This window comes from Heterocephalus glaber, unplaced genomic scaffold, assembly GCF_053883595.1.
Source record: "Heterocephalus glaber isolate CG9 unplaced genomic scaffold, H.glaber_assembly_v1.0 deba00001444, whole genome shotgun sequence".
Classification (NCBI taxonomy): Eukaryota; Metazoa; Chordata; class Mammalia; order Rodentia; family Bathyergidae; genus Heterocephalus; species Heterocephalus glaber.
Genome location: NW_028258297.1, coordinates 17083213 through 17098450, shown reverse-complemented (window position 1 = coordinate 17098450; position 15238 = coordinate 17083213). Strand labels below are relative to the sequence as shown.

General features: G+C 35.3%; 1 protein-coding gene across 1 annotated transcript in view; it reads right to left on the bottom strand.

The window, feature by feature from the left end:
- The window catches only part of Recql (RecQ like helicase), a 29097-nt gene that overhangs the window by 4391 nt on the left and 9468 nt on the right, over positions 1 to 15238 (bottom strand). The window contains exons 3-13 of the mRNA XM_087214031.1: positions 14836 to 15033; positions 13695 to 13874; positions 11561 to 11667; positions 8098 to 8296; positions 6142 to 6308; positions 5312 to 5393; positions 4148 to 4296; positions 3944 to 4061; positions 3312 to 3450; positions 1927 to 2018; positions 211 to 430 (exon numbers count right to left, since the gene is read on the bottom strand). Coding sequence (XP_087070157.1) covers positions 211 to 430; positions 1927 to 2018; positions 3312 to 3450; positions 3944 to 4061; positions 4148 to 4296; positions 5312 to 5393; positions 6142 to 6308; positions 8098 to 8296; positions 11561 to 11667; positions 13695 to 13874; positions 14836 to 15033 — 1651 coding nt within the window. The remainder of the gene's footprint in view (positions 1 to 210; positions 431 to 1926; positions 2019 to 3311; positions 3451 to 3943; positions 4062 to 4147; positions 4297 to 5311; positions 5394 to 6141; positions 6309 to 8097; positions 8297 to 11560; positions 11668 to 13694; positions 13875 to 14835; positions 15034 to 15238) is intronic.

The following is a 15238-nucleotide window of genomic DNA, read 5'->3' as shown; positions in this document are numbered from 1 at the left end:
AACAAATTAAGTTTGTGAACCGAGGTACTACTGTAATTTTCTGCTTTTTTGATTTACAGTGATCAATTAAGGTTTGAGTTTATTAGGTAGTTGTTTTCTATAGTATTTAAAAGCTTAGATGAAATACCTACAAAGTCATTTATTCTGTGTCAATCAAAAAACAAAAGCAATCATAAAGATAAAATGAAAGGACAAGAATTAGCTGTATACCTAAGATACTGCTGTAGAAGAAAGTGCGCAATTATTTTCTCCAGGTCTTCACGAGGAAGTTCGGGAGCAGCCATGCCAGCCACTCTCAGTTTCCCTGGGCCCTTTCCCATCCAAGAATCAATGAGTTTCAGAGGAGTGAGTTTTTCATTCAGTTCCTCTGCCTGCTTCAAGATCTTGATTAGATCTCTGCAGTATGCTGTTACGTTCTTTTTTTCAAATGCTGCAATGAAAAAAGCATGGTTTCTGACAAGTGGGATTTAGAAATGAGGACAAGGATGACTAGCCTATGTAGTTCAGTGGGTTCAATTTTTTTTTTTTTTTTGGTAATGTGCTCTGAATTGAAACTAAATTGTTCAGGTCTATTGTTGGACCAAGTTCTGGTCTCTATAACAGATTGTGGGATTCACAGTGATGCAAAAAAAAAAAGAACTTGGTTATGAGAAGGTTCTAGCAACCAATATATGTCTGTCTGCCAGATGTTCACTAAGAGGCGTGCCTTATGGCCTTACAGGAGAACTTGCTTTTCATCTTTATCTGCTTTGTGCTCATTAAGTCAAATTCTGAAAACGAGTATGGGTTTCTACAGATAAGAACCTCCCAGGTAGTGATTGTTAATTAAGAGATGAGCACTGTGACTTACATACCAGGCTCCTGTTAATTTGGTCAGTATAACACAGTCTGATAAACTGGTAAGTTTCTCTAGCTGCAAAGTTAAAAGTGTAGTGACCGCCATCCATCCAAGCATCATAACTAATAAAGCTTTGTATGAGGATCTGGTTAGTCTGGTTTTTCAGGAATGACACATATAAGATGAAAAAAATTTTAAATACAAGGAGTGAGTGACAAATATGGTGAACATTTAAATTTTTCAGGAACAATGGAATAATTGTACCCGAAGCAAGGGGAAATATTTTGAGAGGGATTAATGGCAATGTGTCTTTACTATAATAAATATTTTATAATTTACTATACTTTTCAATCACACCTCAATCAAATGTTTATGGCTATTTCCGTCAAAGGTATTACAGTGCATCCTCATCCACTTTATTCATTAGATCTGGTACCATGCAACCTCTGGCTCTTCCTCAAAGTCAAAATGACCATGAAAGGTAAATGCTTTACATCGGGCACCTGTGACATCACAACTAAAGACACTCACAAGAGAGGACTTTCAGGTAGCAAGAACAAAGAGATAAATGTGTTCGAAGCAAGAGGAACTGACTATTTTGAGGGGGACTAATGGCACTGTGTCTTTCACTGTAATAAATTTTTAAAATTGAAACATTCACCATATTTTTCTGTCACATCTTGTATAGCAGCAAAACATTGCTAAATTAATGGTCTAAGGAGTGCTTTCATTATCAAGAATGATTCACTGTAATCTATTTTCCACTAAATTTTCTTCCCAATCTGTGAGTATAAAGTATTAGAGATTATCATAAGGTTAGACTTTTCTTTATATAATTGCATTTCTATTCAGAGAAATTAAAATTTTTTTATTTCTCAAAAATTTCACATGTCCTCAGTATAGCAGTATAAAATATATGTGTAAACCTCTAATTTTTATTCACCTTTTTTTTTCCAAAACTTTGTATTTTTTGAATCTGGAAAATTCTAGTCACACCCTATTTAATCTTTTAAATCCATTTTGGAATTAAAACTTAATGCTAGCTGTGTATGATTAGCCTGTAAAGCTTTCAGAAACAGCAGACTTACAAACATCTTTACAGCAGTTATCACACATTTTGTTACATGCTTCTGAGTTCCATACTTCATCAAAGTGTTGAGCTATCAATACACGGCGACATCTACAAAGACATTGAGATACAAATTATTAAATGACCTGATAAAGTTTTAAGAAACCCTACTTCAGAATACACACTTACATAGCCCATTAGTTTCCTATTGCTGTCATGGTATTACTCCAAACAATAGCTGAAAACAACATAAATATGAAGCCTAATATGCATCTCACTGAGTCAAAATCAAGTGTCAGGAGGATGGGATTTCTTCTGGAGGCTCTAGGAGAGAATCTGTGTCCTTGCCTCTTCCAGGTAGTGAGGGGAGCACATTCCCTGACTCCTGGGCCCCTTCTTCCATCTTTAAAGCAATAACAGTGGATTGAGTCTCATCAATCTGCCTTCCTCTCCCACCTTAAGGACCTTTGTGATTACACTGGGCCCACAAAGATAATCTAAAATAATTCCATTTGAAGGACAGCTGATTAGCAATCTCAATCCCATCAGCAACTTTGATTTCCCTTTGCTGTGTAGGATAACATACCCAGTTCCAGTGATCTGGACATGGACCCTGCTTACTCGCTACATTCTGCCCACTCACTACATATAATTTTTTTCCATATGGTAACCACTGCTTAAGATATCTGTCATTTTGAGATTCAACATTTTACAACTATTAAGAAAATATTCTTGACAGTAAAGGAGTTTCTTGTATTTTAAAGTATCAATATTTGATTCTAAACCCCAAAATGTGCTTCTTGGGACTCTACTGGATTTCCAACAAAATTTTCGTTTCTTTTAACTGTAGTACCTATAGTGGAAAAAAACCACAACCTTCTACCACTGTTGGGTTATTGTTCCCCATCTCAACATTCTGAGCTCTCCTGTGATTAAGAATACAATGGTAACAAGGACCGAGAGGCCATCAGGAAGCTGTACCTAAAGCTGCTCTTAAGTAGATTTAAATTTATTGTATAATGAGAAACTTGACCCTGTTCTGGATTATTTCCTTGACAAATCAGCTGGGAAAATGGCAAGTGATACTGAGCCTCACTCAAAATACCCATCTTATCACACACCTTTTCAAAATTATCACAGCAAATGGCTGTACACCAATGTACACCTTATTGTCGAAGTGTATCAAAACCTTCAATAAAAAAATTAGCTTTGGAGGATTACTTCAAAGACAGAGCATCTTTTCTTGGATTGAGTAGATCCTAGAAGGTTCATGTACTGGTTTTTACCCTCAGACATCTCCTCTTACAGACCTGTACCATGGGGTTAGTAAGTATTTAAAATACCATACATTTTAATACTATGCTTATTTTTCATTGACGAATTATAAAAAGGAGTATGACTCACTTGCTGATGTTTTGACAGTATGACACCATCTCATAAAGCTTCTGTTGTCCCACATTTTCCATGACCACCATTGAACTTATTCTGAATATATCTCCAAAGCCGTAATACAAAATACAGTCTGCTCTCATGTCATCTCGACCTGTAGTTTAAGAAATCCTGAGATTGCATAATTACTTTAAAAATTCGTAACATGCAAAAATAATGTATGTAAAATGAGCTGACAAAACTTCATGTTACATCTAGAAATTTAGGGATGTTAAAGTTAATTTGTAAGGCTACTTTGAAGTTTTTTGGTAAGAAAATGGTAGATTTATCAACATTAGCTTTAAGTTAAAAAATGTGACCAAATTACCCAGTTATTTAAGTCATAGATTTGAAACTTCTAGTTAAAAATGTAAGAGACAGAGATCAATTATCAAATTATCTTAGCACATATAAGAAACAATGCATAACATTCCAATAGCACATATGTAAAATTTCTCCCTATGAAAAAACATATAAATCTGGCAAAAAGATTTCATTGTTCTAAAAATACCCAATAAAGATTTTTAAATGCACAATTATTAAGTGTTTATAATGTGCCGTCTGGAAAAGCTTTCTAAAAATAACTTCTGGATTTGAGTTCTACATACCTGCACGTCCACTCTCTTGGTAATAATTTTCCATGGATTTACTCATTGAATGATGAATAACATATCTCACATCTGGCTTATCAATTCCCATACCAAATGCAACTGTTGCCACTACTACCTAAAATGTTTTAACACTTTATTAATTAAATCAAATGTAAATAGTTTTAAAGGCAAACAGGCTTCTATTAAAGATATATACTTAACCTGAAGTTCATTAGCTGACCACCTTGTATGAACTTTGGTTTTATCTTCTGGTTCCATATTGGCATGGTAAGCCCCAGCATGAATTCCCAACTTTTGTAAACTAATAGTAACTTGTTCAGAGTCTTTCTGAGAAAAACAATATATGATTCCTGCAGTGAGATACAACAAGGTATTAGAAATATATATGGTACATTCCAAGACACTGACTGATACAATGTACACAGAGAAAACAAGAATTATGAGAAATTCTAAGGCCTTAAACACATAGCAGTATTTGGGTATAATTCAAGAACTGATCACCAGCTTGCTCTAACACAGAAAGGAGCCCTGAGCCACCAGTTTTGGATCCTACTACCTCTTTTCTCTCTTCAACTTTATCTGCCACTACATAGTACTTCTTAATCCGATGTCCCACAGCTCTAGTAATAAGTATAAGTTAATAAGTATGCTGTGAAAAAAAGAGCTTCATGTGCAAATGAGTTTGGAGAATACTGCACTCAACAAAGTTAAAGAGGCTTCTCTGTTCTCCATCCAGGGCTGGTCAGAGCTTTCAATGTGCTGAAACATTCTGTAAATCTCCAGGAGGAATAAATAGCTATAGTCTTTCTCAAACTTATTTGACCCTAGAACTCCTCTTACCCAGGATATCCATTACCTTCTCCTGAAAATCTAGAAATGTGACTTTTACATGAATACTTTCAGTATCACTTGCCTAGTCATTAATCCTGGAGCACATGTACAGATAATTTCCATTTACCTCTACTTAACCTATTAAGTACTATTTATTTCTTCATTGTGTCCTTTACAATAAGGTATTGTACGTTATAGCCCTTTAGAACAACACCAGTGCTTAACCCCATTATCTTGTACACAGCAGATACTTAGCTAACTATGTGCCACTGATAATTAACACTGTCACTGGGCCCATTCTGAAGCAGTTAAGTGCAAACAAACAAAAGTAAATCAGACAGTTCTATGGCTCATAAAATGTGACATGAGCAAATGTCACCCAGTTTCTAAGATTACCAAGTGAATTTTTCAAGTACCTTCCACCATATGTTAGTATTTTAGGTATTAGTCATCTGTCAGTACAATTACCACTATAATTGGTTATTTTTTGAAAGTTATCTTTCAGCTCCCAAAGTTGGTTTGCTTTTATATTACCTGATTGCCCTTTGTATCTCCCATTAATGAGCTTTACAATATCCTCAATAAAATCTTCCGTGTTTGAAGGCTTTTGCCGAACCTATAAGAAAGCTATCTTATTAAAGAGTAAATGAGTACCATCCAAGCAGCTGTGGACATCCAGCTGCTGAGGTGCAGTTTTTCATGAGGATGGTGCTTTTGTGCAATTACTCCTTCACTTGCCTCATTGACTCAACCCATCTGATTCATCCTTGCCACGTCCCACACTCTCCTGCTTTTTAATTTGCAATATAATGAGGTACTGAAGCCCTGAATAACTTATCAATATGGAGTCTTTTATTTTCTGATGCTACTTTTATAAAGACATAAAATACAGCATATCTAGCTAACCTATGAAATTCAGAAGATTAAATATGTTCTTAAAAGGACTTAGAAAAAAGCTATTAGGCCGATTTATTTTTTCAAGTGAGTGTGTTAAAATCTATGTAAGATGCTGGCACATGATTGTAATGATCTATTCATGTTTCTATTATTTAGTCATTTCAGCAGATATCAGTGGGGTCCTTCCATCTTTTCTCTCCATATTTGCACAAGGATATACACAAATTTAACAAAGGTATATGACCTGTGCATATTTATAAAAGATAGTATCTTATATAATCTAATAAAAAATTATGAAGCACAAGAGACATGAATGCACAGTAAAAATATCTTACAATCACCTCCTGTTAAAAATTTTATGTATTGTATTGTTCATTGGTATTCATGTAAATAAACAGCATGAAAAAGTATAATCTCTCCGCTCTAATTCTTCACAAAAGTAACAAACTGACATAAAAGTTACAGACCTCATAATAAAGATTTGGACGATTAAAAGAAGCTGTAAAAGTAAAACACTTTTCAACACACAAAATTTTCTGAGCATCCTTTAAAACATGGTTTGTTGCAGTTGCAGTCAGCCCAATTAGAGATGTGTTAGGGAATTGCCGCTTCAGGATACCAAGTGCTTTATAATCTGAAAAAGACAAAGTGGGCCTGTTCTGTTCTCAAAGGATTAAAGTAAATTACAGTCTTAATGTTATGCAGAAAAAATCAATGACCCCTATAATTTCATCTCCACAGCTGTCTTCAACAGTAAACTTGCAGTTAGTTGCCTGCCAGTCTTCCTGAATAGGTAGGCTTTATTATACCTTACTTCAGAAACATTCTTCTTGGCCACAGGTACAACTTCCTGTTGAAGAAAGGAAACATTAAACATGCCATCAAGCTACACTCTGCTGAACCGTAGATTCAAGAGATAGTGGGGCTGGGTCACAGCATTTGAATCTCTTAAAAGTGACAAAAAATAAAAGCCATTAGCCAAAACCCTTCTGCTGCCTAGTATCCTGGAGGAGGGGCAAGCTCAGAGCAGAAGAGCTTTGGGGAGAGCACTGCTTTTCATTGAACCAATTTCAGGGAAGCTATTCTGGACTCATCCTTGTCTAAATCACACCCTAGGTGGTCCTTTGTGTCTCTTCACTACTTCAGCTATCCAGAGAAAAGTGAAAAAGAAACGTAGAAATAGCTCAATACTAAGGTAAAGGACTTCTATGAAAACATGGAAGAGAAAGCAATTATGTGGGAATCTGTGAAGATTTCAAGGAGGTAACACTTGAGTTGGGTCTTAAAGATTAACTAGAAGTTCACCAGACAGCAAAGAAGGACATTAGGCAGAGAAGGCAGCATATAAACTCCAAATACACTGGCGCGAAATCATTTAGTACATTCACACGACAGCAAGCCACTTGCTGGGGTAAACCATAGGGTGCTGTGCTGGGTAAGTCTGTCATCTAATCCATTCAGCTGGGAATTCTGTTTTCCAGAACTCCTTCCATGCCTACTCCTAAGTTACAGTGACCCAACAGAGGAATGTTAGGACTTGAAGAAAAAGTTAATGACACGAAAGACTTGTTGGAAGGAAGGTACCAAGGAATTGAAATGAGGACTGATAAAAAGATAAGAATGGTGAAAGGCTGAAATGAGGTGGAAATTAGCACAGTTATGTAACTTATTTCTGACCATGGTTAGTAGCCAAACAGCAGGAATGGAGAAAGCAGAAGTCTGGATGAAGCCAACATCTCGGCCAGGCACAGGACCTGAGGCAGGCTGGTGAAAGAGCCAAGCAATCCAGGGCAAATACAACAGAAGGGGTCAGGGTAGGGAAAAGAGATCATTCTGCAGAGAAGGGCACCACAGACAAATACACAGCGATGGACAGAGGAGGGATGTAGCAGGTCACTATGGATGTGCAAAGCCTCAAAGGAAAAGAGGGTGTAACCAGGGAGTACGACTTTTGAATTTAAGATTTTTTGGATTGCGCAATTCTGATTAACTTACTTCAGGCTCTGACTACAGGATTAGGTTGGCAGAGAGAAGAAAAGTTACTAAAATATCTCACAGAACTCTGACAATGAAGAGTCAGATGGGACGCTAAAGACACTCAGAATCATAAACAAAGAAGACAACTCTGAAGCAGATGCCAATTCCTCAACAAATGTGACCCCATACCAAGAGGTAATAAATGCCACAGAGATACAAAACCTTGGCTAGTAAAGAAAGACATGTTTCAGAGGATAAAGACAATTAGACTGAATGTTGCAGTGAGGAATAAAGAGATTAAAGATGCTGCCTCTGGGTCCCTCTCTCATTAAGATGAGAAAATGAGTAATTCCCACGTGAATTTTAATGGAAACAGAGATTTCCGCTGCCCTGAGTAAGAGCACGGTGCCTAACGCCAAGGGGTTTTCTAGGTCATGCATGCATACCAGGTCTGAAATCATGTCCCCACTGACTGCAGCAGTGAACTTCATCCACAGCAATTCGAGTAAATCTCCTTGCTTCGTAGGCTTTCTCTAGTCTTGACATAAACATTTTGCTTTTTGCAATTTTCTCTGGAGTCACATAAATTAGCTTTAACTTGGAGTTTTTATTTACCATTTCAGCATGAACCCATTTCACATGCTCCTATTAAAAGGCAAAATAGACACCATTAGAGTAGAATTGAGCTAGCAGACTACAATACTAAGTGGAAAATGAAGACATTGATTACCCAGAAGCAACAGCCTGGGGCTCTTCTAGAAGCAGATGTTTGGTTCATTAAAACTAAAATCATGTCCCTGTACTAAACTTCATGGCAGCTGTGCAAACAGTAGTCTAATGATTTACTTACATCCAAATTGTTGACAAGAAAAGAAAAATTTCACTTGGCAAAAAAGAACATGAAACTATATTCCAGTATGGAGTATTTATCCTATAAAGGCATAATTTTAAATTATGCATAATATTTTCCAAGTGTGAGCCAAGTGCTACAGATATGATTATAAAGATGGGCTTCATTAATTTTTACATTACATTTATAATCATTTCATGTATCTGTGAACAAAATTCTTGATTAGCTACTTTAATGCTATCAAATCTACTTATAATCTCATTATGTAAACATAAAGACCATAGGATTTTATACAGTATTATCCATTAAATTAAGGTTTTCTAATATAAAACATGTATTATATATATATATTTAATGAAAAAATTTACAAGGTAAAAGTTATTAGGATCTTAGTGCGCTGATATTTTATATAATGTTTAGCACATTAGGTGTTATTTTTTTCTAATTTAACAGGATCCAAAAAGTATAATAAAATCAATAATGAATGAGATAGGAAAAGGCAGTCAAAACTGCTTTCATTCTCCCAATAAAGAACCACTTTGGTTTTTGTTTAGTTTTTTTTCTTTTTTTTGGTACCAGGATCAAACTCAGGACCTCATGCTTGATAGGTAGGCACTGTGCTGCTGAGCTACCCAGGCCCACTTTGTTTAACTACTACAGATACTCTAGGATACACATGTTCATCCCTTAATCTTTTCAACTTTCAAGCAATAGTGACATGGCATGAACTTGTAATTTCCTGTAACTTTCTAAACTGCTTTCTATTACTGACTTTCTTCTTCAATTTGAAAGAAGTACAATAGTAAAGGCAATTTCCCCCCAGATTCATTCCACTAAATCAGAGGGCAGAATGATCATAAACAACATTATAAGGTTGCGATCAGGAACAGAATGACACAAGTCTAAGTTCAGCAAAAAATATATGGGAAAACTAACGAATCAGGAGATATTGCTGGAGATATTTTTGGAGATATTGCTGATTCTGGATCTGGGCAGGAAATGCAGAAAGTACAATGGATTATCTCAAAGAAAGCAAGGAGTCAAAAGCTACCGGCTCAAAGAAAAAGATTCAGAAGCCAACTTACAGAGGTTCTCACTACTCAAAGATGAAACTATTTCAGCATTAAAAATATGGAATACAATGCATCAAATATGTTTTAAAACTCTGAATTTATAGTCAATTTATATTTCCTGCAGGGAAGAAACCCCAAAGAATTTATTGACCAACTGTAGATAATGCAAGAAAACCAGCTCTAACTGAAAACTAGTAAAGAAAGGAAAAGAATTAAGCATTTTCACCTTGCAAAGAGTTAGTGAGAAAAAAGTTCTTTGTAGAATAACTAATTAATATATGAAGCCAAGGAGTGGTAAAATTAAATACCACCATTGCGCATCTTCCTAATGAAATCTTGGCTCCAAGGCTGGCATTTTCAGTGGCTGCTAAAAACCACCAAATAGATCAGGCAGACATCACCTGAACATACTGATCAAACTTAACATCACAAAAAGGTAACCAGGTGCTATGTACCGCCTGAGTGACACTGCAGGAAGACTGCATAGTCATTTGTAAAAAATAAGAGTATATACAGAGAAGCTATTAGATCTGACTCATAAACAACATCATGAGCATGCAATCAAGAAAATCCAGCATGCAGAAAGCTACAGGAAAATTTATCTGGTTTCTTCAACAATTTACATTAGGAAAACAAAAAAGACATCAGGGGAATCTACGGACATATTAACAACACGCAATATAAAGGAAGAATATTAGCCTAACCTTGGTTTTAAAATAATAATAATAGTGATGATGAGACTATTAATTTAATTTTTAATTTAATTTAACTTTTAATTTCAATTTAAGGTTTTAATTTAATTTTTATTTTTTAAGGAACTGATATGAAGTTTTTTTAGATATAACAATAGGAGCACTGCAGTTATCCTTTTTTTAAGTTAGAGATACACACTGAATAATTTATGATTAAAATATGGGACATAGGATTTGTTTCAGATAAATAATCCAAGAGGAATACAGTAGGGAAAACTGGGGAATGGAGATGAAAACAAATTGGCCCTATATTGATAAATATTAATGGGAGCAATGGGAACACGGTTTGTATACTATTTTCTCTACTTGTGTATACTATTGAAGGTTTTGATAATATGCTTTTTGAAAAAGAATAGCTGAGAAATGGAATCCAGTACTCCTACGGCTCAAACATGCAATACATTTTGTGTTTTCTTTATACATTTTTTAAAAAAGAAAAATAGCTGCAAAATGCTCCACTCTACAGATAAGGGTGAGATAATCCATTTCCAAACAATAAAAATTTAACAAATACAGTGTGTGCTTGTTGTGATTCATTTTTTTGTATTTAACTAGATTGCACAAAAGAAATTTTTCCCTTCTATTTTATTTGGGGTTTTTTTGTTTGATTGATTGATTGTTGTTGTTGTTGTTGTTGCTGTTTTGAAACAGGGTCTCACTATGTAGTTCAGGCTGGCCTTGAACTCACTATGTAGCCCAGGTTGGCCTCGAACTCAGAGATCCTTGTTCCTCAGCCTGTCAAGTGCTGGGACTACAGGCAGGCACCACCACACTTGGCCTTCCTTTCTCTTTTAAGGTAGATACTACAAAGTATATAGGCAAATGAAGTGCCAGATAGTAAATACTATGTTTTGTGGGCTATAAGGTCTCTTATCACTACTCAGCTCTGACATTATAGTGTGAAAGCAGCCATAGACAATAGTAAATGAATGGGCATGGCTGTGCTCCTATAATATTGTATTTATAGACACTGAAATATAAATTTCACATTTCACAAAATATTACATTTTTAAAAATTCTTTTTACCCATTTAAACATACAAAAACCATTCTTAGCTCAGGAGCCATACAAAAAAAGGCAGTGGGCTAAAACTGGGTCATGAGCAGTAGTTTGTAACTCCTTATATAAATACTTAACAGTTTATAATTTTATAGCCAACTCAACTGCAGCTGTGACTCTTATCTCAGTCAAGAGTTTAAATTTTAAAGAAAGAAAAGCAAAACGGAATTCATACCTTAGAACTAGAAGCATTTAACATGGTAGCTGAAATTCCTAATTGTTTTAAAACCATTAATTGGTCTTCCATAAGAGAGATCAACGGGCAAATGACAAGCGTAAATCCTAAAAAAGAAAAAAAATTGACCTTAAACTTTATGCTGCCAACAGAATGAGCTGTGACCATTCATCTTCTTTACTGTAATTTGTAGGAATTATACATCAATTCAGAAAATTTTCAATGCAGTTTTAACAATATACTACCTATTTCTTATCCTCACTAATAAGGGAGATAGATATGAATAAATGACGAAACAAAGTGTCAAGACTTGTACCCAGATGTTCCCCCAAAACTTCATGCACTTTTAGGTGGGGCTTTTCAGAGGTGGCTGGATCTAGGGTGTGTAAATATGAATTAAAGGTATGTGATAACTTATTGGTTTATCATAGGTGTGGATAATGGGAAGTCCCACCTGGGTGTGGATGGCACCAACCAATAGGCTTGTCGCCTGGACGGGATAAAAGGAAAAGGAAAGCTCAGTGTTTCCTGCCTGCCCTGGTGGATTGTTTCTCCTCTCATCCTCCTTTGCCCCTCCACCCAGCCTTGGAGCCAGACAGCAATGGACTGAAACTTCTACAAATAAACCTCTCTCCTTTAATTTGTGGATGGCAGATATTTTGTCCCAGCATTGAGAAAGTAATTAAGACATGAGTGCTATAAGCTAAATAAGCAAATATAAGACTAAAGAGAACTTTCTATCCTTATTTGGTCCTATAAAAATAAAGAGATATAAATATTTTGAGTGATTAATTTGCAATCATTTTTAACAATCATTATTTGTAATCTTCTAAATTAATATAAATCAGGTCAAATACTAAACAATTACATGAGGGAAAAATTATCCCAAAGCTTTCCAAAAGAAAACAACAGACTATGTAATTAAGAAGGTTAGTTAGTTGCAACAGTATTCTACTTTTTGTACTATACTAATTTAGTCTGAGTAGAAGAAATAAGCAAACAGTGTATTCACTGAAGATAATAATATGCTCCTCTCATAACTGAGACTGTTTATAAATATGAGATATTCTAAACTGTATAAATTATATGGCTTTACATTTCTGTAGCTTGTTCCTTACAACAGCCTGACAGAAGGCAGATATTTAAAAATACATACACAAATTATGAACTTACCAGGGATTTTGGCCACTCAATTATTGTCTCTCCTATATTTTTACTTTCTCTGTCATTACTGCCCTCTTACTCATTACACTTAACATGGACAATCTTTTTCATCTTTTAAAAAACCCTAGATACTTTCCATGGTCTGAATGTGGGTGCCCATCCACCAAATTCTTTTATTGGAACCAAATACCTAATGGGACAGTATTAAAAGACAATGCCTTTTGGAACATGATTACGTGATGATGTCAGGGCCTTTAGGGATCTGATTAATGCCCTTATAAAGAAGTAGAAGGGAAGCCCTTTCTGTGAAGATACAGCACAAAAATGCCATCTAAAACAGGTCTTCACTAGTCATCAAATCTGCTTGTCCTTGATCTTGGACTTCCCAGATGCCAAAACTGTGAGCACTAAACTTCTGTTATTTATAAGTTACCCAGTCTAAGGTATTTTGTTATAGCAACTCAAGAGTACAAAAGCACCTAATTTATGGCACTTTCTCTTCTTTTTCATTCTTTACCAAAGAGTGCTCCACACTTTCCAGCTCCACATCTTCAACTCTTACTTCCAAAGCATTTTTTATGGTCAACATAAAAAATGAAATAATTTATTTCCATGGCTTTAATGGCCATCTTCACACTAATAGCCTCCAACTCATCTAACTTAGATCTCTCACACTCAAGCTTAACACCCAAACATTCTTCAGTCACAGGAGTTACACCTCGATGTCTTAGAGGCATCATAAATTTAGTATGTCCCAAACTGAATTCATCATCTTCTCTTTATCCCCATTTCTAAATAAGTTCTTTCTCCACTGTAACCTGTTTTAGCATGTAAGCTCTATTAATGTAGAGACAAATAAAACAAAAATGCACTTGATTTTTACATGTTAAGTTAGGAATTTGTTTGAAAAGGCATTTTAAAATATTAGGAAAATCATTTCAACTTAAAATTCCCTTCTATTAATACATACCATCTGAACATAATGCTGGCAACTGGTAACATAAGCTCTTCCCACCTCCAGTAGGCATAACAAGAAATACCTCCTTTCCAGCCATTGTTACATTAATAGTTTCAAGCTGAAGTGGTCTGAACTTCTGCAGTTTGAAGACATTTTGCAGAACATCTTTAACTTTATCAGACCATGGAAAGTCTAGACAGAGAAAAAATAAGCTAAAAATATTAGAACAATTAGGATTACAAGTGAGACACAATCATAATTGACTGTTCTTATAGCATACAAAACTCACACACATACTTAAGACTTTTACTATTTTAAAACCTTTAAATTAAACTTGGGTAATAATAATTTTGAGATTAGTACAACTCACTAAGCTAAGCAAAAGCAAATTAAATGATGTATCAATAAACAGTACACAAAAAAAGGAAACATTTGCCACTTAAAAATTCACCCATACAGAAGAGGAAGATGTTCAATTGAGTATTTGAAGAACAGTCTAAATGATGAACAGGGAATTTCTAGTATCATAAAAAACTGAAATATCTTAACAAATACGTGGAGCTTTTAGTGTTAATATCTTGTGTTTAGAAGTCAATCACTGGAAAAGAATCTCCAAAAAAGCACCACAACTCCTTCTAGAGTATTGTTATAATAAATGACAAACACAGTCCTTCATTGAAGATTTTAAATTAATCAAGAATGGTTTGGGGCCAGGAATTTAATTCAGTGGTGCCACCACCTGCCTCCCAAACACAAGGTCCCAAGTTCGATCTCCGGTACCAAAAAAAAAAAAAAAAAGGTTTGTTCACTATGGCAGGAAAATAAGCAAGACTTTGGCAAGGAGTGTGAATAATTTAAAGGGGTTTTTTTCTTTTTAGTTAAAACTTAGAAAATTTAATTGAAGTAAATATCTTATTTTTCAAGCATTGATCAATGTTGTTAAAACCACTTTTGGAAAAAATAAAGCCTGAACAGTAACTGCTTAAAGACTACAGAATGTGGGTAAAGAACAGGCTACTTCTATGTTTTCCACCCCAATATTTCATCTCTAAGCCTACTAAAAAGCACTGACCCATACAGAATAATCTAAATTCAAGCTTTTAAAAAAAGAGGGAACAAACAAAACTAGCACAGAAAAAAAGAAAAAGCAAACCTTCTTTATTCCAAGCAGCTGGTGAAGAATCACATTCTTGGCTGGCCCCAACATCTGAATTCTCTAAACACTGTTTGATTTTCTTTGATAGGGCTGATTTTTTCTGAAGGAGCTCCTGCTGCCTTTCCGTAAGTTCTTGAATTTGAATGTCTACTGCATGCAGTTCATTGGTCACAGAATCCAATTCCTCGGTTAGAGCTACAGGGCAGGGAGGAGAAACCATGACTGGCCAGAGTTAATCACAATTTTCAGTTCCCCTATTGATCTCTCAATGTTCCCTGCAATCTAAAGGCAGTTTAGCAGAGTGGCGAAGACCATATATTTTGGAGGCACACAGACCAGGGTCCAATCTTGGGTTCCCCTTTAACCTGCTGAGTGATCTCAGCAAGATACTTACCTGCAC